At 46.0% G+C, this 23445-nt stretch overlaps 1 protein-coding gene across 1 annotated transcript in view; it reads right to left on the bottom strand.

Annotated features, from left to right (window-relative positions):
• Med26 (mediator complex subunit 26) overlaps positions 1 to 21155 on the bottom strand; it is a 55941-nt gene extending 34786 nt beyond the window's left edge. Inside the window, exon 1 of the mRNA XM_026390079.2 lies at positions 20912 to 21155. Within this exon, the coding sequence (XP_026245864.1) occupies positions 20912 to 20983 (72 nt within the window). The 5' untranslated portion in view covers positions 20984 to 21155. The remainder of the gene's footprint in view (positions 1 to 20911) is intronic.
• Between the last annotated feature and the right edge of the window lie 2290 nt (positions 21156 to 23445).

Here is a 23445-nt window from a genome sequence, read left to right as displayed (position 1 = left end):
GACACGTTGAGGAGGTCTTGCCAGGAGGGGGAGTCCCCACGTTGCTCAGGCCAGGCTGTACCAAGGGAAAGACAAAGAGAGGTTCAAATGAAGGGCAGGCAGGAAGACACCAGCATGATGCGAAGCAGAAGAAAGGGGCAGGTGAAAGATGCTGAGGATGAAGGGTACTGGCAGGCAGATTCCAGAAAAGCTAAAGAATTTATGCTGCATGTCCCAGTGACAAAAAAGCTGACTAAAACAATGAGACTTCAGAATCACCCACAAACAAGGGAAATAAAATAATAAATGGTGATATGAAGTGTCGGGGGGCAGAGAAGAATTTATGCTCTAAATGGAAGCCCCTCAGAAATGAGCAGCCAATGGCTGCAGAACACCCAACCAGTCACAAAGCACTTTTCCACATGTATCTTCTTATGAACTGATGGCTACAAGGAGCTGAAGCTCTGTATCACTGTGTGTGGATGTGTGTTTGTGGAAAATCCATCATTCAGACAGATCAGTTTTCCCCCTTCCCTCACTCAAAATTCAGGTCTGCCAAGGGACTGGGCATCAGATGACTAGCAATAACCAAAGCCAACCTGCAGCTCCACCTCTCCTAGAGCAGATCATCTAAAATCCACACACCTGGGCCTACTTAAGGCCATGTGAAGTGAGCCTTGTAGCCACTGTGACTCCTGACTTTCCAGAGACTTGGCCCCATGAAGGGCATAGACAGGAAAAAGCAACCAGAAGATGCAATGAATGGGTATGTGCTTTCTTTTTTTAGGGGAAAGAGCAAACATAGCATTAGCCATGCTGAAACCTAGTAAATATTTTTATGACCCAGTGGTGAAGTTTTAGCAAGACTGACTACTGCAATCTGGGAGGAAAAAGCAGGCCAGAAGATGGAGCTGCTCAAGTTTCCCAGGGGGAGGGTGACCAGCACACACCAAGAGGGTCACTGGTTTCCAGAATCAATAAAACCTTCGTAGATGGAATTCCACCTGGAACTGCTATAGCCAGAGCACAGAAACAAGAATTTAATCATACGAAGATTCCTCAGAAAACTTGAAATGGAACCACCATTTGACCCAGCTAACCCACTCCTCAGTCTATACCCAAAGGACTTAAAATCAGCATACTATAGTAATGCAGCCACATCAATGTTTATAGCAGCTCAATTCACAATAGCTATACAGTGGAAGCAATCTAAATGCCCCTCAATAGATGTATAGATAAAGAAACTGTGGTATATAAACACGATGGAATATTACTCAGCATTAAGAGAGAATAAAATTATGGCATTTGTAGGTAAATGGATGGAGCTGGAGAATAATCATGCTAAGTCAAGTAAGCTAATCCCCCAAAACCAAAGGCGAAGTTCTCTCCGATAAGTGGATGCCAATTCATAATGGGAAGCGGGAGGCATGGGGAAAAATAGAGGAACTGTGATCAGGCAAAGGGGAGGGAGGGTGGGGAGGGTGCATGGGGGCAGGAAAAATGGTAGAATAAGATGGGACATCATTACCCTAGGTACACGTATGACTGTACGTATGTTGAGACATTATATCATGTACAACCACTGAAATGAAAAGTTGTGCTGTAATTGTGTACAATGAATCAAAATATATTTGGCTGTCATATATAGCTAATTAAAATAAATTAATTGGAAAAAAAGAATTTAATCACATCTCCTGGGAAAGAAAAAAATATAATGGGTATTCTGAGGAGCAAGTCAGGGAATAGAACTCTGCCCTTTCCTCCCAGGACTTAAATGCATGTTGGAGGAGGCAAGCAAACTAGATCACATGGCTGCACTAAAAGCTACCAAGACTGGGCCAGTAGAGGTGATCACATCAGACCCAGGAACCCTAGAGAGAATCTGTGGCAGTTAAGAGCCTAGCAGATTGCCCAATTCAGGGCAGCTGGCTCACTGACGACTGACTGGGGTGAGGGGTGCATGCTGAGCCCAGCTAATGAGACACTCTAACAGAGAGAATGGTTATGGAAGGCAGCTAGCTGCAAAGGCACAGAACACTGTGGTCCACAGCACAGCAAGCCACGGGGCAGTGAGTCCAGGCAGGTGAGGCTCTAGGCCTGGGCCATATCTCTGGCTGCACACATACCAAATGCTTCTGCTTTTCTAGAGCTGCTGTGCTCTTCACCAGCCAAACTAGCATGGGCAGAGACTTAACCCAGGTGTGTGCTGGAGCTGATTCCCATCAGTCCCCTCTGAAAGCTCCTGATGACAATTTTGGGAAATTTGGGAACCATTATTAAAAATTAAATGACATAAATGTAAAATAAACACAAAACAAAGGAGACACATAACTCAAAGCTTAGCATTTCTTGCTTATTTTACCATATTTACCTTGGTTTTTGAGGTTATTCATGACATTTGCATAGGTAGAGAGAAAATGGTATGCCACAGAGCATCTCCAACTCCACAATCAGTGAGACTGTGTTAGTGGCATGAAATCAGATGGGAATATTTACATCATGAAAATGGGCAAACACTGAAGTCAGGGCTTGACTTTATGACTTCTGGACCAAAGAGTTTGCAAATTTCTAAGCCATATCCATAACGATGTATTTGTTTACTCTTTAAAAATCTGTATATTGTTTACTGAGGTAATATTCACATTAACATAATATTGACCACACAAAATTTTATTGGAACAGTCATGTTCATTAGTTTTCATATTGTCCATGGACACTTCTATGCTACAAAAATAGAGATGAGACATAGATGCTTTTGCTGTATGGCCTGCAAAGCTGAAAATATTCACTATCTGGCCCTTCACAGAAAAAGTTTGCCAATTTCTGGGATTTAGACTTAAAAGTGATAGAGGAAGTGTTGTTAACAATGAAGACTAAACCTAAGTATATCGTGCCTGAGGCTGTTATGCTGAAAATAACACAAATGAAATATCCTTATAGTATATGAAAATTAATATGCAGTTCAGAAAAGCTATCATCTGACTTGTTAATATAAACAAAACATCCATTCACAGTCATTACCTCAGACTACACTCATAAGTTGACAGAAAAAGCTCAGCAAAAACAAAAGCAGTTGGTAAGGAACAACTGGCTGTGTGGAATTAACAATAAAGGAATGTCATATATCCACTATTATTTGTAGACTATATGTTACCCATCCTCTAACAGTAAAATCTACAAAATGATGTGTACACATTGGATTTCTGTATCTATGAGTACACATTCAAGTAAGTGTGAATTCAACCAATGTCAGATTGAAAATATCTGGAAAATTTTTTCCTCCATAAATATATGCAAATTTTTTGATGATTATTTCTTAAACAATATAACACAACCATTTTCATAGCATTTAAATTATGTTATAAAGTCACCTAGAAATGAAGAATAGAGAGAATGTGTGTAGGTTATATGTAAATACTATGCCATTTTATAAGACTTTGATATCTGTGGATCTTAGTATACATGGGGAGTCTGGAACCAATTGAAGGGATAACTGCATACATATATTTGTGCATACTTTTTTTCTTTTGAGCTTTTTTTCATAGAGCATAACTTGTCAAGCATGCACCATCACACCACTGCCCACACTGAAGTATATGCATCATGTAATTTAAAACTTCATTATTTTGAAGTGCTTGAAATAAAAATTTGAATAAAATTAAAATCATTTGCATTACTGTATTTCAACAATAAACATAAATGAAAAGAGGGAAGAATCTTGATTCTTTACATGTGCCAACTCATAAGTTTTAAAATGTTTACTAAAAAAGGCTGTTTTATTACCTCCTCATGCAAACAAAATTTCTTCACATCAAATCTCAAAATCAAGCAAAACAAAGAAAACAAGTTTTGCATCCTAACATATAATAGTGTTCATGGATATAAAATACTCTTCTTTAAAAAAAAAAAAACAATGTTATTTCAATAATGCTATTCAAGTACAAGCCCAGTATTTTATATGTTCTCTAATACTTTGTAATTTATATATATATTTGGAGGAGTACTGGGGACTGAACTCAGAGACACTCAGTCACTGAGCCACATCCCCAGCCCTATTTTGTATTTTATTTAGAGACAAGAGTTGCTTAGGTGCCTTACTTTTGCTGAGGCTGGCTTTGAACACCTGATCCTCCTGCCCTGGCCTCTTGAGCCACTGGGATTATAGGCATGTGCCACCGCACCCTGCTCTTATAATTTATACTGAAGAAATGTTAATGCATGTGTTTTTTCCTATCACTCCCATCTCCACTTGACCCAGTACACTGTGCAGGCACCATCATTTCCTGTGTATGTCATTCCATGAAAGGGGACAGAAGCAGTATGACATTGTGGAGGGCCCAAGGCTTCAAACATGGGTGGCTGGGAGAGGCCTGAAGGAGTTCTGCCATCACAGAGCAGGAGGGGGAGGGATTCAAATTAAGATGAGAAAAGAAGTGTGTGTCCAAATTCTGAAGGATCTGCAGATAACGACAATAAGGAGCAGTGGTGTCTGTTCTAAGGGTATGGAAAACCAAGGAAGGATGAAAATTGACAGAGTGGTGCCATTTGGTTATTGGTCCCAGCAGGAGATACCTAAAAGCTTGAGGACAGAGAACACACGCTTTGGTGGCAAGTTGCTGGGACTTCAGGTGGGCTGAATGACCAAGGACTGAGGAAGGCAGGAAGCAGGAATGACCCAGGGTGTGTGGCTCCGCTGCCTAAAATGGAGAGAACCCAAGAGTCCAAGTCCATCCTCTGAGAACACAAAGAACCTGTCTGGTAAATTTGACTAGAATCAAGCTTACACACCACTGCTCTGTACCCTCTGAAAATGCACCAGAGAGGAAATAATCCTATCCACAGGCTATGGCACACAGAGATCTGCAAGCCGCTCCACGGCAGATTGCTCTCAATAGTTCTCAAGTGCTCTTCAGGTGAACCAGTCTACTTTTATTTTCTTTTTCTTCTGTTTTTTTTTTTTTTTTTTAAACAGTTCAATCAAAAGGACAATGTACTGGGGGAGGAGGGAACCAAACAACAACCCAGCTGGTCCCTACTGCTTCAACTAACACAAATGCTTTGTATTTTACCCCCATTCTCATTTTTTGCCTATTCAGATACCTTGCCTATCAAAACTGCCCCCCGCCGTCTTATGGCATGGCCTGTCCATTTTTCTAGATAGCCTTCAGAGTCATCCCTCACGGCTCTATGCCATTCAATTCTGTGGATGTACCATGTTCCTTAAGCTTCTCTCACGCCATTTAATTAATAACATGAATAACGGTTATTGTCCAATTATATCCATCAACATTATTATTTAAAAGTATCACATCTATAAGTAAACTTCCAAGAGTAAAATTACTGGGTCAAAGAACATGAACATGTCTATGCCTCTTGCTATATAAATAGTTTCCAAAAGGGTGACAGTAGCTCTGAACTCCTACCAGCAGGGCAGCATGGGGGTAAGTGGGTGGGGTAGGAGATGGGTTGGGAGATACAAAATAGCCATGGGCTGGCTAAGGTCCAGTCTTGATTACCTGCCAAAGTCATTCTTCCCACATGTTTAAGTACAAAGCATATTTTCTGAGTATTAATTACATAAACATTTTTCTGTCCATGGGTCTCTGAGATCTTGTGATAATATTAATTTTGAGCATGTTCTCCACATGAGGACACTGCTTTATAAAAGCAATTTCACACGTGCAAATTTCTAGTTTGATCATCCCTGTCTGTAACTGCAGCACAAAGATTTGGAAAAGTCTAGGCGTGGTTTAAACCTGACTGTGAGTTTCAACCTAAGAATCTCTTCCAAAGAAAGTGTGCATTTCCTTCCTTGAGTCTTTGATTTTGCTCCACAACCCAAGTCTTCCTGGTTTCCCCACAGGGGAGCTTTTAGAAATGAATAAAAATTATGCAACTGTTGGGTAACTGTTCATTGCTGACACTAAAGGAAAAGACTACCATTGAGAAAGAACAGCATCTTTGAAAATCAAAATTAAATATTTACATTCTCTTCCTGGGCAAAGGTGAGGAAGAGGCTTATACATGCCTATGTGATAGCATGAAATTTCCCTTGGGACACTGTTTACTTTGGTGGGATAGGAATTCTCCTTCCTTTACAGAAGACAATGCTGATGTGCAAAAATTTGATGTGATTTGTCCAAGGGCACCAGCTGAGAGACAAGAACTACAGAGATCCAAACCGAGGTCTAACTCTGAAACTCTGCACATTACATACTTTTCTTTCCTCCCCGCCCCCCCCCCCCCGCCCCGTGTCCATCTTCTTTTATTTGGGGACTTCCAGTTGGTGCTAAGCCCTATTCACCAACCTACACTTAAGGGATAAGAAGATTCTCTTCTTCCCCACAAGACCAAATGGCTGGAGCCAACTTGTCTCAGAGGACCCATCATCTCAGAGAAATCATGTCTAGCTGGGGAGGGAACAGCAGACCCTCTGCATACTCATGCCAGCCCAAGCACAACCTCCTCCCAACTTCTCAAGTGGAAAAACACTGCATGCCTCAAGTTCTGCACAAAGGCCCTAGAAGTGCACTGTCCAACTCAGGGTGGGGGGGGGGAGACAGTAGCTTTACATGTACCCTCTTCTCTCCGCAGTGGGCAACAGTGGTGCCTCACTATGAAAGCCAAGACTTTGAGAGCAGACAGAGCTGGGTCAGTTCCTAGCTGTGCAGTGGTCAGTCACTTTACCTCACCAAACGGCAGTGTCTTTATTTATAAAATGGGCTAACTCCTAGGAGAGAGAGAGAGAGAGAGAGAGAGAGAGAGAGAGAGAGAGAGAGAGAGATGTTATTGTCCTCATTACCATTTCTGTCATGGTCAAAAGATAAAGTTCTCACAGAGTGATATCTCTAATAAAGATTTACATCAAGGATGTTAGGCACTTTGTTCATTACATGGGATTGGACACTAGATTTAATAAGATCCAGGCCTCCCAGACTTGGGAACAGAACTCCATCCTGCAGGTCTATTAATCACTGATGAGGTTATTCTGCCGTGGATCATTGCAACTGCATGACATTGAGGAAGACAGGGAGACAATACCAGTTCCCCCATGAGCTGAGTGACTACACAGAAGCCAGGCATTGTGACATGCACTCAAAACATCTTACACTAGCAGGTGACAACACCATCAGCTCCATGTCACAAATAAAGAGACTCAGGCTTGGAGACATTAAGTGATGCATTCCAAGATCACCTGGGTGGAAGCAACTGAGGAGGACCAGAAGCTTCCTTCCATGCTGGGGTTTGGAACCCTCTTCCAAGGGTAATTCCTGGCCTGAGGAAAAGGAAGAAGCATGTTCATGCCCATACTTCACCAAGACACCAGGTCCTGCCCAGAGCCTCAGGAATACCCAGACACAATTGAACTGGGCAACATACACAGGACAGGCTCACTGCTTACATGGATTTCACGTCAGAAGTTCTGAGAGATCCAATGCACCACGGGAGGAACACAAAGGCTGAAGTCTGGAGAGTGCCAAGCAGCCATTACAGGAATGGTGAGCATCCTCCAGGGGACCTGCCAAGTCCAGTCATCCCAACTCAACACTCGTGAGCCTAGTGGTTGCCCTGCCCAGGATCCATTAAACCTTAATTCTTACACAAAACCTAACTCATTCTTCCCAAGTTAGGCATGACTTGGTTCCTCTATAGCTTAAAGTAAGAGATGAACATGTATCCACTGATAAACTGGTTACTGACCCTAACAGAATACATGGGCTCACTGTACGCCAGCAAGAAAAGAACCAACCCGCTCCTTGCCTTCAAGCAGAATTGGGGAAGGGGTACAATGTGTATGCCAAACAGGTTAAGACAGTGCTGTTGATAGCTTTCTCGGGATAGTTGACACTGAAGGAAAAGAAGGAAAAAGGGAAAGGAAAGTGGAAGAGAAGGAGGGAGGGTGGGCAATTAGGTGGTGGCACATGAGCAAGTCAGGATCTGATGAGCTCCTGAACGTGGCTGGAACAGGAGGGAAGAAAGAGGCTGTCTGCGCCAGAGCCTGGGGAATGATTCTATCCAGACTCTTGGCTGCAACCAACTGAAAAGCCAGCTTAACTGGGAATAAATGACAAAGGAAGACAGGGGCTCACTTATTTTAAAGTTCAGGCAGAGCTTACCTCTGACTAGATGGGTCACAGGGATTTAACACTCCCCACCTTCTGGGTTGGACTGACTCCCGAGTCAGCTGTCTCCAAGCAGCAGACCCCAGTGGCAAATAGCTCACATCCTTTCCCATTTAGGTATCCCCCAACTCCACCAGTAAAGTGCTACAATTTTCACAGGGTCACCGATCCATCCCTAAATCAATCACTGACCAGGAAGATGCAGCCCCATGATTGACTACATTACTAACTATCCAATGGCACAAACTGGAGGGAGGGTGATTCTTAGGAAAACCAAGATGGCATACACCAGGAAGGCAAAAGGAAATGGCTAGGCTGCTCACTCCCATCCCTGTGCATTATTAGCTATCACAGATGTCAGTACCCAATACACTTTAGGAAAGGTACCACACTCTGTTCTCAACAGCCTTCTTAAATTGCAATATTTACATCCTCCTGAGAAAACAAAGGCAGCAAACCTAACCTTATCCAAGGTTCCAGAGTGAATAATAGAGTCAAGATTCCAATTCAGTTCTGTCCAAGTCTTCTACCAAAGAGAAAGACTATCTACCCCATCATAAGGCGCATGCAGTGGTACAAGCCTGTCATCTCAGAGACTTAAGAGTTGCCCTGGCAACTTAGCAAGACCCTGTCTCAAAATAAAAAATAAAAAGCGTGGGGATATAGCTCAGTGGTAAAGCACCCCGGGTTTATTCCTCAGAAATGCAACACACAAACACACACACACAAACACACACACACATTTACTTTTCCATTATATACCATTTAAAAAGAGCTGAGACTATCCAGTGAAGAACAGGACCCCATCAGAGGAAGTAAAACACCCCAATCTGGGTTTGCAGACACTATCTCTGACACTGGCAAAGAAGAGGTATAAAGGGAAGGACATGGACTACCCTCAGTTCTGTGCCCTCTCTGCAAGATCCAGCTTGAAGGAAAGGGGAAGCACAGGATGGCTATAGGGTGACCCACAGCTTTGTGGATAAGCATGATGGACACAGACCAACATGCTGAGGGCAGGAGTAAGAAAGGTCCACTCAATTTGAAGTGAGCTGCTTGAATGCCCAACATGAGATGCATTGCTGGAAAGCCTATTACCAGGCGCCATGGAGCCAGGACTCTGAGAGCACCTGGAGAAAGCCTCTCAGGTCCAAGGAGGATTCAGAGTATTGCTGGGCAAGGCAAAATCTCAGAGGGAAATAGACATCACTGGAAGCGGGTGTGCAAGAACTGTAAGGCCAATGCAGCAAGATGCAAGGGACCAGGGGTCGAGTACCACTCATTAGGCTGCATCATTGCTACTTGGTTGGTTCAGCACCAACCCCACGGCAAGCACAGAACCAAGAAGACAACTTAAAGAGTGACAAACACAAAGCCAAGCATGGTGGGGCAGGCCTGTAATCCCAGCAGCTCAGGAGGCTGAGGCAGGAGGATTGTGAGTTCAAAGCCAGCCTCAGCAACAGCGAGGCACTAAGCAACTCAGTGAGACTCTGTCTCTAAATAAAATACAAAATGGGGCTGGGGATGTTGCTCAGTGGTTGACTACCTCTGAGTTCAATCTCTGGTACCCCCCCCCCCACCAAAAAAGTGAAAAACGTAAGAGGCAAACTGGTGCCTTAGGACAATTCATCTGATAAAGTAAATGATGCCACTTCCTATTTCCCAACTTAGTGGAGTCCACTGCGCAGAGAGAGAAAACCTTGTCAGCTGTGTTAACACGGGAGTGGCATCCCCAGAAAGAGAAGCAGGCACCTACCCAGCCACACCCCCTAACTCCTCAAGAGGATGGCAGCATGCTCAGAGAGGTAATGCTCAAGTCTTCTACTAGAGCATCTGCTGCAAATACAACCTGTCAAACGCACCAGATTGCTGGAGATGCCCCAATCCCTTCCCACCAGAATTCTCACCCTTTCCATGCTACTGTCTGTGGTTGCCTGGGAGTACCTACTGTTTGCCTGCATAGCAGACCCTGCTTCTTCTGGAAACTTTCCAAGAATACTGCTACTTTCTTACAAGGACCCCCCTCAAACCCCCTCCAAGCTGAGGCAGAGTGCTGTCCAGGAGTTTCAACATGAGAGTTTTTTCTCTACAATTGCTTAGCCTTCAGGTCAGAACCTAGAGCTGCTGTCTCTTATATTGTGTGGTTCATTTCTCTCTCTCTCTCTCTCTCTCTCTCTCTCTCTCTCTCTCTCTCTCTCTCTCTCTCTCTCTCTCCCCCTCTCTCTCACACACATACACACACACACACACACACACACACACACACACACACACAAACACCTGAAGACAAAATAGACCAGTTTTTTCCCCCCACCTCAATTTCAATCCCAAATAGCATTTTGGGAAATGGTTACACGCATTTGCAGAAAACTTGCAAACACTGGAAAAGTAAAGCTGACACTATGCCCTTCAGGATGAAGTTAGGCTCCTGCACCCCATGGCTTATTTCTCTCTTGTCACCATTTTCAAAATGTGAACTTAGATGCCTGAAAAGACACTCCTTTAAAACAGAAGTGATGGTGTAGTACCCATTCACAAACCTTTTTCTGAAAGACCAGCCTAACAGTCAACATGTGGCGTACTTCTGTCACTGCCAGCCTGCCAACATTTAAGAAAAGGGGGAACAAAACTACCTTTATGTGCTCATTAACCTAAGGGAAGAAGCCAGGCCCAGAAATTTAGATAGCAACTTCTGGCTACCCAGGTTCATCAGCGGGAGGGGACACACAAGAGGAAATGGGTAGACAATCAGACCCAACCAGACCTCCTGGGCCTCAACCAGAGCCCATAAGTCTGGATAAGCTATAGCTCTTGCCTAGTTTACCCCATGCCCTGGTGGGGGGCGGGTTTGGAAGCTCATGTCACCTGACCATGCCTACCATAGTGCCTCCCCAAACAGGCCAGTATTAGGCAGTTCTTAAGCCTCAGGAGAGATTGTCAGTCAAGGTGAAAACACCCTGCAAGATACTTGTCAGTCCATGATGAGTTCCAATTCTGCAACCCAAAAGCATCTGTGCTAAGGCAAATTAACAAAAAGGTACCCAAGGGTGACTACAGGCAAATTCAGTCTGCGGTTCACTTGGAACAGAAGCACTGAGACATCCACAGTGTGACCAAACACCAACCAAACCACCCTGTCACTTAACCCAGACCTTACATTTCATTTGCTCCTATTTTGCCTTCTTGATGTAACTCCTCCAGGCCCAGCACTGGGCCCAACTATCTGCTGTCGATATCACATTGGAGAAATGATTAAATCAGCACCCACCCAGGGATATCAGCTCCAATATCCCATCAACTGCTAATAGGACCTTTAGGGCTCTCAGGGACAACCTCCTTAGCTAATTTAATCAAAGCCCAGCGAAGGCACAAGGGGCCTTCTGGGAAGGAGTCAGGAAGATGTTTAATGAGGATGCTGAACAACCTGAGATCAGGTCTCTGAGTGACAATCAGCTCCTTGTGTCTAAGCTATCCCACATAGCACAGGGCTAATGCGACTGTGCTATGAGCCACAGAATTAGTAAAGGAAATGAAGACAGACGCTTTGCCTGCAACCAGCTAACCAAATGCCAAAGAAACAATGTGAGCCAATCAGCCAAAAGGGTAAACTGTTCTTATTTGATATACCTACACATCAGTACCACAGGCTCCTCGATGGCTTTCCCTCACATCAGCAGCTCAGGTTGAAGTGGCCACATCTTCCCTTCCAAAGAGAACCATCAAGTAAGTGGCTACTCAGTGAGTCCATTGTGACTGGAGGTATGGGTAGGGAACAGAAAAACATGCTACCTATACTGAAGGTCCTACCACCAGGGCCACCAGGACATGGGAAAGGACTGCCAGGCCACTGACTAGTGTCCTTGTATGGGCCCCAGTCACAAGTGCCTGAGTCCTATCAGTAACTCTCCAAATGCTGGTGTTTGCAGAGTCAAGGCCAGCCACAACCAACCACCTACAAAATCAAATTGCATACAGCACAGGAGTCACCCTGCAGTAACCATGGATGTGGCCTGGAGAAAGCAACATCCCACATTCTGGCCTTAGCAAATGAAAACACAGAGTGTATGTGTGTTCAGAAATCTCATGTTTTGTCACAAGAGCGAAAAAGGGGGCCAAGGACAGAAGGTAGAGGTAGGACCCCTTAGCCCCCATCCTTTGGCAGTACTGGGAATGGAACCCTGGGCCTTGCATATGCTAGCTAGCAAGTGTTCTACCACTGAGCCACACCCCAGCCTCAAGGCAGCATTTGAACAGTAACTCCAGGGACCACAGACGGGCAGGGAACTCAGCTCAAAGACCATCTTCTCTGTCAGGGGTAAAAGGCCAGTCAAGAGTCAAAAAGGAAAAACACCTCACACCTCTTTCTCAGCTAGTTTAAGAGGAAGCACAGAATTTTTCATGGACAGTCTGAATGTCTCTTCAAAACCCAAAGAGCTACAAAATCCAAAACTTTCTGAGCACCAAAATAAGACTTAAAAATTTTGAATTTTGCATCTTTTCAGATTTCCATGTGTTTCTGTTGTTGCATTCATGACAACCAATAGACAATGTAAAATTCCAAAATCTGAAAAACTCCCAAGATAGAGAAACACTTCTATTCTCAAGCATTTTGGATAAGGAATACTCAACCTATGCAACTTTCCTTCTAGCTTGGTTTAAAATGTCCCATAGATGAATGTGGTATAAAGATCTGGCCCAAGCAGGAAAGTGGACTACTTGCACTCCATGTACCCACAGACATCTCACAGGTGACATGGGAGGCAGCCAGTAGGTAGGCCAAATTCCAATCCCAGGTTGATTCCTTCTAGCCCTATGTCCACTGAACCTTTTTCCTTATCAGTGCCTGCCTCCCATTTTTATATTTTGAATGCACATGAAGTACTGAATACTGCCAACACCTAGGACCTGCTCAGTTAGCAAAGATAAGCCATTTCCAGGCCAGCCTCATTCACATCGAGATCAATAAGCACATGAGTATACACATGCTGTGGAAGTTCTGTATATTTGGGGAGTAACTCATGCTCCATTATTAAGAAGCCTGCAATTCCATGGAAAATGATATCGACAAGACCTGTAGTCAAGCCAGGCATGGCAGCACATGCTAATGGTAGTCTCAGCTACTTGGCTGAGGCAAAAGATTGACTTAAGCCTAGGAGTTTCAGGCAAACCTGAGCAATACATGAGACCCCATCTATACACCTGACCCTAGCAACACCAATAAACATCTGTTGTGTCAGCAGGAATGTTGAATTGTGTACTTATAGAGACTGAACTTGGGGCCTTGCACATGTTAGGCAAGAACTCTACTACTGAGCTATATCCTCAGGTCTTTTTGAGACAAGCCACCCAGTACCAGATTTAGACTCAGTGTTTCTGCCCTCATCTGTGACAACATTCCTCCCTAGTCCCTAAAATGAAGATGGAACATCTCTCTTTAGGAATGAAGAACCAATCAGATGTTACATAGGCACATAACAAATACCCAATAAAAGATAGCTGTCCACCTTACTTTACAACTGCTGCTGCCCAGCAGAGGAAACCAATGATAACGGGACTCCATGCCTACCTGATGAGTTCAGAGGGAACCTTCTGATAAGCCACTTAAAGCTTTCCAAGATTCATTTGCCTCCAATGGATGAACACAGGAAACTCTGTCGAAGTCCATGTAGCATTCAGAGGCCTTTAACCCCATCTGCCCAGCAGTCCTTGAGAAGTAAACCACAGAAGGCAGCTGGCACATCATCTACCATGATCCTTCACCTTTTAACAGGCTCTATACAGAACCACACAATCTCTGGGAACCCAGAAGGCCACAGAGTCCAAGGTTCTAGAGGGAGGTCCCTACTCATCTGGTGGCCTTGGAATGTCTGAAGCCAGCTCTGACAATAATCTAGGATGTCCCCAAGTGCAGAGGGGCTTTCCTTGCAAAAATTCCCTCCTTCCCCACCCTAGGTTTACCCCTAAGGGCCACTCAGAGGGTACAATAGCACTTCAAATACTGCAAACCTTAGGGCCAGCTATTTGGGAAGCTGAGGCAGGAGGATCATTTGAGTTCAGGACTAGCAAGGGCAACAGAGAGATCCTGTCTCACAAAGCAAAAACAACAAAAACCCCCAAACCAACACCTCAAATCCATCCCATGCCCTTCACATTTTCTTGGGGGCAGATGCCTCAGTTGGACTCACAGAGCTTGACATTTGTGAGCTCCCCATTCCATGGCTAAGAGGACTACTCGATGAAATGCCAGCTATTCCTTCCAGTTCTGTTTCCCTCATACCACAGACAAACCAAGAGATGATTACCTCCACCAGCATATAGAACTTCTCATTCTGAACTCACAAATGATGGAACATTCCAGAAAGCCATTTGAGGCTCTTTATAATGCAGAATTATGTTCAAAGACAACACAGGAAAAACCATTCCATTTAGACTCAGGAGCTACAGACCTGTCAGGCTGTCCCTGTCCCTACACTACCTCACAACGTTCACACACTCTTATTTCTGCCCTCCTCCCTGTGAGGCTCCAGGTCCATAGAGGGCGGTCTGGTGTCTTCAGGTCTGCATCTTCCACGCTCAGCATCATAGTCACTTGCTAGAAGTCTATTCAACTACTGAGCCATCCTTTTCAGTTTTACTGCATTTCTCCATAAATAGGGTATATCCTTTGGTGATGCAAAGAACTCCATGGCCTGAAATTCACCGGGAAATACTTTAAATAGCACACAGAACACTGGTAGGTTTTCCTTACTCAGGAAATCTCCCCCCCCCCCCATTTCATGGGATCACCACACTGGGTCCACACATATGCTCCAAGAGTGAAAGGAGTGATTTCGGAAGGGTGTTCCAAGCATGGATGCTGGCAAGGCTACCCTGAAAAAGCACTGCCTCAGTTGCCAACTGCCAACCCACAAACTCAGTCACCCATTCTGACAACTAGCACTGGGCCCCAAAGGAACCAGGTAGACTCAGGGCAGCCCACCCTCATGAATAAAAAGAAGAAGCATGACACAGGACCTGGCTTCCAAAAGGAGGAGACAGGGAGCAGGCAGAAGGCCCCCACCACCGAGCCACAGTCTTCTAGAGGTCAAACTGTAGCCCATTCTAGATAATCCTCACAAGGACAGATAAGAACAGCAGCCCCCTGAGCCTAACCCTGAAATTGACACCACTGAGGTGTGCATCTTAAGCCCAGGAGCCAAGGTAATTATTGGTCCCTTTTTATATCTGTATCCAGGACAAACTTCCCTTTCCACAGGCTGGTCTTGGGATAGTCCTCTAGGCCTCTGGGACATCTAGCCAAGGCAACATACTCAGAAATTTCCATGAGAATAGACTGTTAAGTCCACCTTTTTCAGGGACAGAATGAGTCACAAACAAGGACTTACACCTGTTTCCCAAGCCATACTTGTTACTTCCCTATTTCCTGAAGTCGTAAACAGCACACTGCTCTTCTAACACACCCGGCCATGGTATAGAAAGCAAAGACAGGAATGTCATGAATTTGGGAAACTGGGGAGATCAGGCAGAATTCTCATGCCTAGATTTCATGTCCTCTAATATGCTTAAGAAGTCAGAATCAACAGTCTTCAATTTTATAGCTTATATGATTTCTTTTTTGGGCAGGATGGATGGCATTTTAGGTTAACATTAAAAATGCTATTGCTGGACCTGGAGTGGTGGTTCATGTTAATTCCTGCAACTTGGAAGGCTGAGGCCGGAGGAGGTTTTAGGCCAGCCTCAGCAACTTAGTGAGACCTTGTCTTAAAATTTAAAAAAAAAAAAAAAAAAAAAGGTGTCTGGATGGGTGGGGGATGCTGGGGATGTGGCTCAGTGGTTAAGTACCCCTGTGTTCAATCCTTGATACCAAAAAAAAAAAAAGAAAAAAAGAAAAAAAAAAGCTATTGCCGGACATGGTGATATGGTGATATACCCCTGTAATACCAGCAAAACTGGGGAAGGTAAAGCAGGTGGATTCCAAGTTCAAGACCAGCCAGGGCAACTTAGTAAGATCCTGTTTCAAAATAAAAAATTAAAAGGGAATGTAGCTCAGTGGTAAAAGCACTGCTGGGTTTAATCCCCAGTACCAGGAACAAAGAAAGGAATTAATTTAAAAGTGCTATTCTTCTTCTTCTTCTTTTTTTTTTTTTTTTTTTTTGGTGGTATAAGGATTGAACCCAGGGGCACTTTATCATTGAGCCATATCCCCAGCCCTTTTTTATATTTTATATAGGGTATTGCTTAGGGTGTAAGTTGCTAAGGCTGGCTTTGAACTTGTGATCGTCCTGCCTCTGCCTATTGAGCCACTGGGATTACAGGTAAGTACCCCTGCACCTGGCAAAAGTGCTATCATCCTGAAGCAGAAAGTAAAGCAAGAACCCAAGACTCATGAAAAATTTCACATTGGTCACCATGATACCACTCGGGACACTCTATGACAAAGACCTTAAAGATGCTCAAAAGATAGGTCACCTAGTATCCTCATCCTTCTAGATCACAGGTAAATCTAATCCAAGTTCTAATCTCATATAGGTCTTCCTTACTCAGGAAATACACCCAGCCCAAGAAATCACTACATTAGATCAACACGTGTGCCCTCACAGTGAAAAGGAGCACAGTGGAAAGGGTGCTCGAAAGGCACTAGCACCCTATCAGGGCCACTATGAAAATGTACTGCCTCTCCACTTTTCTTACCAGCTCAGAATGCTGCCCCCCACCCACCATGTCTCTTCTTTTTTCCATCTCTCAACAGCAGCATGATAGTGTTTAGGGTCACAAACATTGTTATTTAATAATTCTGGGTAAGTCCCTAACTTTGAGTTGGTCACCTCGTTTTGAGCCAGTTACCTGACGTTAAGAAACAACAGCAACTTGTTCTCTTGTGGTCATGGGAGACACTCATTGAATGGCCCCTAATATTACTATAATGTTGGCTTCCACACTTGCCAAGGGGGGAGACTGGTTTTACTCCATCTCCCTTTGTAGGACTGTTGGGAGGAAGCAGAACACTCTTGCTAAGATGCCATACAAATTAATGTAAAGTGTCCACTTCTGTTTGGAAATCTGTGATTTGAGAAAGTTCACACAATACACCTTATACAGTTATTTAAAACAAACAAAAAAACCTCTAGAATGATTCAAGCCAGCCTCTGCTACCACTTCCAGAATCTGATCCTGGGTCTGGAATAAGTACACCAGCTCCCAGTCCTACTCTGCAGACAAAGAACCCGCAGGGCAACTGAGACAAGCAATGTCTTAACCTTCAGATTCCTAGGTAGGAAAATGACCCTTCTTGCAAGTCTTTGCAGAGCCCCTTGCTTACCTCCTTTTAGATACTGATCCCTGCAGGCTATGAGGAATAAAGGAGCTTCTGAGATTTCCTGCTCCAGAGCCTGACAGTAGGGAAGCAACAACATTGATATCAAAAGCTGTACAAGTCCCTCTTCTCTGTGCAAGTCCCTCTTCTCAGCAGAACCTTCTCTGGTCTCTCACTGCTCTAAACAGAGAGACACACACCTGCATCTAGCAAGCCCTGCCCTGTGCTTTCTTAGCTTTTCAAGGGTATGCAGTATACCCTCCACTGTCTCTGTCCAGCCATTCCTTGAAAAGCTGTCTTTCAACCATAACATGACATCTATGTTGCCCAGTTTTACAGAGATTTCCAGTCACCTGTGAGTCTTTCATTCTCCCCAAGTTCTGCATTAGAATATTCCACAAGTAGACTTCAGGACACATAGCAGTCACCAGGACTTTTGGGGAAAATGGAGACTCAGATATAGCTCCTAGTATTAGGGCCAAGAAGGCTCCTAGTGTTCAGTCAGTTGAACTAGCAATGCAGAACACAAGCCTAATGCTTCCACTCTGGAAGAAGACAAGAAAAGAAACATCTCTAAGGAATCTGCATTCTATCAGGAAGACAAGGCCTGGATTTTTATGAAATAATGAGCATCTGATACAAATGGGAACCTAATTACCTGCCAAAGAGACTTCATGGGGGGCTGTCATTTCTGTGCAAAAGTTAGACACACTACTCAACTTCACCCACAATGCACAAAAATTCAGGGGAACAAGTAAAAGCACATCGCTCTTCAGAGAGATTTTCAACACCCTGGATTAACACACACAGCTAAACGTAAGGCTCCAATTATTCTGAAAAACTCTTAGATGCCTTTTGGAAAGGAGAGTGGAGGACTTACTGTATTAGAGAATGGGCAAAAATGACAAACTCTGAGTCAACTGCTATAGAAATTCAAATACTCCAGAGAATAAAATTTAGAACAAAAAAGCAGCTTCTTCCTGAGACTCCTTCAGCAAGGAGATGGTCAGTAAGTGACATTATTTTCTGTACTTAACTTTTCAGATACTTGTGGATATTAGTGGCCCAACACTGATTTTTCAAGCAACAGCTAGGTTTGTTAACCATAAATGCATGCCCATAAAGGTAAGCATTACATGACACAATTCTCTGTTGCTTCTCTCAGAAGAGATTTAATTTTAGTGTTGGCTCTTCAACACTGTCCCCGTTTTTTTTTTTTTTTTTCCCTTCTTCCTTTTCTCCGTGAACATTTTAAATATGTGTCAATTACCCTGTGCTGGAGTTCATAAGTGGGCAAGGCCGAGAAGAGAACTGTGTGCTAGCACTCTTTTCTCACTGAGCCTAAAGAAATCCAAGAGAAACTGCAGAGAAAGACACTCTGGGCTCTTGGGTCTCCTCCGCCAACAACCGTGGACAATCCAAACTCTCTGACCTCCTACTCTTCACTCAAAGTCATGCTCCTGTCAAATGGCACTTAACTATCTTCACAGATGGTCCTACAATGGCAGCATTTAAAGGAGGTACTTTTCTCACTGCTCACAAAGAAACAATTTCCCATTTCCATCTACCACCCTTAGGTTAGTAGAGTCTGACCCACACTTATCATTAGAGTCCCCCCAATTAAGCCATATGACATGGGAATTCCATACCACGAGACATATCCATGGATCTATACGAATTTAACATTTTTGTCCATGCAAAGACACAGGAAATTAAGGTTTGTTTCCTCCTCCTCCTCTCCCTTTCCAACTCTAGGGACCCTTTAGGTTAGAGTCTTACACAACACTGAAATCCCTGAGGTCACTGCTTCACCTAATCTACAACATCATGACTGCATGTCAAAGTATCTTCAGATCCCAAGGCTCTCCTAGTTGGCATTAAGGGTCAATGCTGATGTTTCAGGTCTCACAGTCTCAAAAAAGGTAGCAAGCACATGAAATTCAAGAAATCACACTGCTGGCTCCAAGAAAGCAGCAAAAGTCACCAAGTCCTTTCCCACGTCACTTGTTTCATCCCTTAATATTTCAATCTTAGAACTGCAGCAGCACCAGTTACTGCAAAAAGGACCTTCCAGAAGGTTTTATATAGCCTGTGCCTACTCCACCCCCAAAGTCATAACAAAAATGTCTGTAACATTTGTTAAGACAATTACCATCAAGTCAATCTTAATGGGGCCTGAAGACGAGGAATAAGAGAATTACTAAGATACAGCAACCACGACCTTACAAAGATCATAACCCTTCAATTTCTACCAAGACTGAACAAATCAAAGTGAATTATTCCAAAAACACCAGAGTAAAGCACACTGCTAAGAATAATCAGCAAACTCAAGTAAAGGAAAAGCAAAAGCTCATCTACTGAGAGAAACCTGAGTTACCTGGCAAGACCCAAGACAATTTTTTCTTCCATCTCCAGCATGTTAAAAAGTGATCTCAATGGCCACTTCCTGGTCTCCAAGTAAATGCCTGGATACCACTGCATCTTCCTATTGCCCTGCTCCTGCCACAGGGAAAAAATGGCACCTATTGCCAACAAAACCTTGGAGAAGGTATGAAAACATGCTAAGTTTTTCCCTGCACTATTGGAAGGAAGAGGGAGAGGTACTTCTATAAACAGTAGCCTTAGCAATGGGGCACCTGAGAAAGTGACCCCCTGGAGTTAACCCTGAAGGGGTCCACAAACCACCAGGCTAAGACCCCAAGTTGGGGTAAGAAACGATGGAAGCAGAGTTCTTGGGTGAATGGGAGAGAGAACAATCATCTCTAATTCACCACCAAAAAGCCAACCTCTGGCTTGGTCAGGGACGCAATGAGCACTCAGGCCCAGAAAGACAACAGGAAGGATCCCACCCGCCCCAGAATCATCTTTCTTAGGTAGTGACCTCAAGAGGGATTTGGCAAAGGTATGTCTAGTCCCAGAACGGAGAAGGAGGTCTCTCTCAAGGGGCCCTGGGCGCCCAGCTAGGGGCAGAGCTGGCGGGTGTTCCCTCCGAAGTCAAGAAGGTGCTTCTAGTCGGGAAAAGAGAAAAAGGACTTCCCTGATCACCCAGAAAGCCGAGACACGGGAGGCACAGGCTCCCCGAGTCATACCCCGGACACCAGTTGCTTCGCAGTCTTCCTTCCTCCCCTCCCCCCCGCCGGGAAGGCTTCCCGGGGGTCTCGGGTCCCGGGGGTAGGGCAAGGCAGGTGAGCTCCGTCAAGAGCAACCAGGGTCGTAGAGCTGAAGCAGAAGGAAAGGAAAAGCTCTGGCCTCAGTCTTTATCTGCCCCCTTCGCTGAGGCCGCACGGAAGCCACGGCCTCACGTACCGAGAGCCGCCGGGTTACCCGACTTGCCCTGGGCCCGGGCCTGGGGAGCGAGAGACCGGGATGGCAGCGCCTTTCGGAGGGAGAGGGGCTCAAGGCGAGTCCCCTGAAGCCCTACGGGCGAGGGGCACGGGGAGGGGGAGGGTCCCGGGCCCACGCGGCCTCCGTCCCGGCTTGCGCGGTGGGTACTTACGTTGCTCTGGGAGTCGATGGCCTGCAGCAGCCGGTCCCTGATCTGCTGCGGAGACGCCGGAGCCGCTGTCATTGCCTGGGCGAGGCGGGGGGGAGCGGCCGGGCCAGCGGGCGGGCGGGCTGAGGCGGGGGACGGGGGTCACTCACTCTCCGGCCTCCGGGAGCGGAGCCGCATGTTCCCCGCGGCGCCGGGGTAGGTGGGGGCGCGCGGGGTGGCGGAGAGGGGAGCCGGGGCCGGGGGTCGGGCCCGGGCCGCCGCCGCCACCGAAGGAGGAGGAGGAGCCGCCGGAGCCGCCGCCGCCGCTGCCGCCGCCTCGAGAACCAAACTCCAGTGAGCTGCCCCCGCGCGGAGCACTCTGGGTAACCCGCGCCGCACGCAGCGTCGGCGCCACGCTGAGGAAGTTGGGAGATAGGGCGGGCGGAGACGCCAGGCCTGGGCGGGGCCGCACACGAGCCACGCCCCTCTCTTCCGCGCACGCGCGCGCAGGCGCATTGGCCCAGCCGCGCCGCCCCGCCCCGCCGCCCGGTCAAGGGAGCCGTTGGGAGGCGGTTGGGCGGGACAACGGCCACTGCGAGGAGGCCCCACCCCTGTCTGGGCTAGGTGGGCGGAGCTTTCCGACGCAAACGCGCTCGCGGAGCCCTTAAACCCAGACCCTCCAGAAGGCCGCCTGAGGTACGTGGGGAGGAAAATTCCCCCTCGCGAGAGCGAACCTTCTTGGTGAGTGAGTTGCGGGGCGAGAATCGTGCAAGAGAGAAGCTACCAAATTTTCCGAGCCCGGGGTTCCTGGGACCGAGGGGACTCGGCGTCCGCACTGATTCTGCTCGCTGAGGGGTCATCGGAGGATCTCAGCCGGCGCGGTCGCCTCTAGGTCTCCAGGGGAACGGGCGCGGAGCGGGATCTGCGTGCCCACGCGCCCCCGGGCCGCGAGTAGAGGAGGAAGCTCTGGCGGGAGCTGTCATCCCAGCTGAGACGCCCAAGAGCCCGCGGAGCACACCCGTCGGCGGGCGGTCTCAGCGCCAGCGCCCGGGTCGCTCGGGCAGGAGTGTTCTGTCGTAGACAGGCGCCATCCCTGGTATCTACCCGCCGACCCCGGAGCTCCCCAGCCCCGGGTTCTTCAGCCATTGCCGACGACCCGGAGGGTGAAGGGCAGAACGGCCGCCCCGTGGAGAATCCCTGGTTTTCAAGACCATTCAAGCATCCTGCTTGACGAGGAGACGTGGAAAGCCGAAACCCTTATTCTCCGAACCAAACATTTAATAGGAGGAAATCGAGGACCAGGTCAAGGTCACCCGGAGCCTTAGGTCAGACCCACGACGGCTGAAGTCAAGTCTAAGGGCTTCCCAGCCTCCTCCCCTTAGTGCAGGCTCTATCTGCCGCCTCCCCTCCGAGAGCTGTTGGAACTGCTGTTAGCAGAAGGGCGAAAGGCAGGCTCGGTGGGGATTACTCGTGGCCTCGGGAGAAATGACTTTTTTCGTTGTTACCGGAAGACCTAGATGTAAAACAGGAGGGAGACGGCTAATGAGAACCACGTGTCTCGTTGGAACTGCGGGACACCTGTTAGTCTTGCATTTGTCATGCTTCTGGGAAGCATTTTTATTTGCAAAAACAGCTACTTTTGCACGTGGCGGTTGTTGCTTGTTTCTGCACATTTTAAAAGTTTTACATCACACTTGTAGGAAAAATAAACATGAACAAAATACTTCTCTATTTGATTTACTCGCTCTCTTTGCCCTGGAATGAGGTGCTTTGTGTACATGGTCCAAGTTGGAAACTGGCCCATTTGGAGATATTCTTTTATCTCACTTCAGATAAGCAAAATAAACAAGCTCTTCCCCAGTCATATTCCAGTCTTATCTCTTAATTTCTACTCAGGTGCACATCTTTTAGGTCAAGGATTACATAGAAATGAACAATTTGTTTTGCATGGTTCAGGCTGTTTTAAGAAAAAGCTAGAAAACAACTTACCTGATTTTTAAAAAGGTTTTAAATACCTTTAGTTTCATGTGGTGCTGGAGATTGAACCCAGTGTCTCACACATGTTAGGCAAGTGCTGTCTGTACCCCTGAACCTCAGCCCTGGCCCCTTAAAAAGATTTTTAAACTAAGAAGCAGGTGCGGGTGCAACTCAGTGGTAGAGTGCTTGCCTAGAATGTGTAAGGCCCTAGGTTCAAGCTCCAGCAAACAAAAACAAAAAACTAGGCATTAGATTGTATTCCATGAGGGCACTGGCTCATTTCAGAATTCCCAGACGGAAAAGTTCTTAATATTTGTGGAACAGCTGGATGCAGAGACATACACCTTAATCCCAGATACTCAAGAAACCCAGGCAAGAAGATTGCAAGTTCAAGGCCAGCCTTTTTGTTTCTAAGGACTGAAGTTCAGCTCAGTGGTAGGGCACCCTTGGATTCAATCCCCAGTACCACATCCCCCCCACCAAAAAAAAAATGTGGAATAAGGGATATTTCAGATACACCCCAGGCATATGCATGCATTTTATTTCCACAGATCCAGTAACACTGTGGGCCTTTAATATTC

The sequence above is a fragment of the Urocitellus parryii genome, chromosome 3 (genome assembly GCF_045843805.1).
Source record: "Urocitellus parryii isolate mUroPar1 chromosome 3, mUroPar1.hap1, whole genome shotgun sequence".
NCBI classification, from domain to species: domain Eukaryota; kingdom Metazoa; phylum Chordata; class Mammalia; order Rodentia; family Sciuridae; genus Urocitellus; species Urocitellus parryii.
The sequence above is the reverse complement of the archived record's forward strand: the minus strand, read 5'-3'. Positions and strand labels throughout refer to the sequence as shown.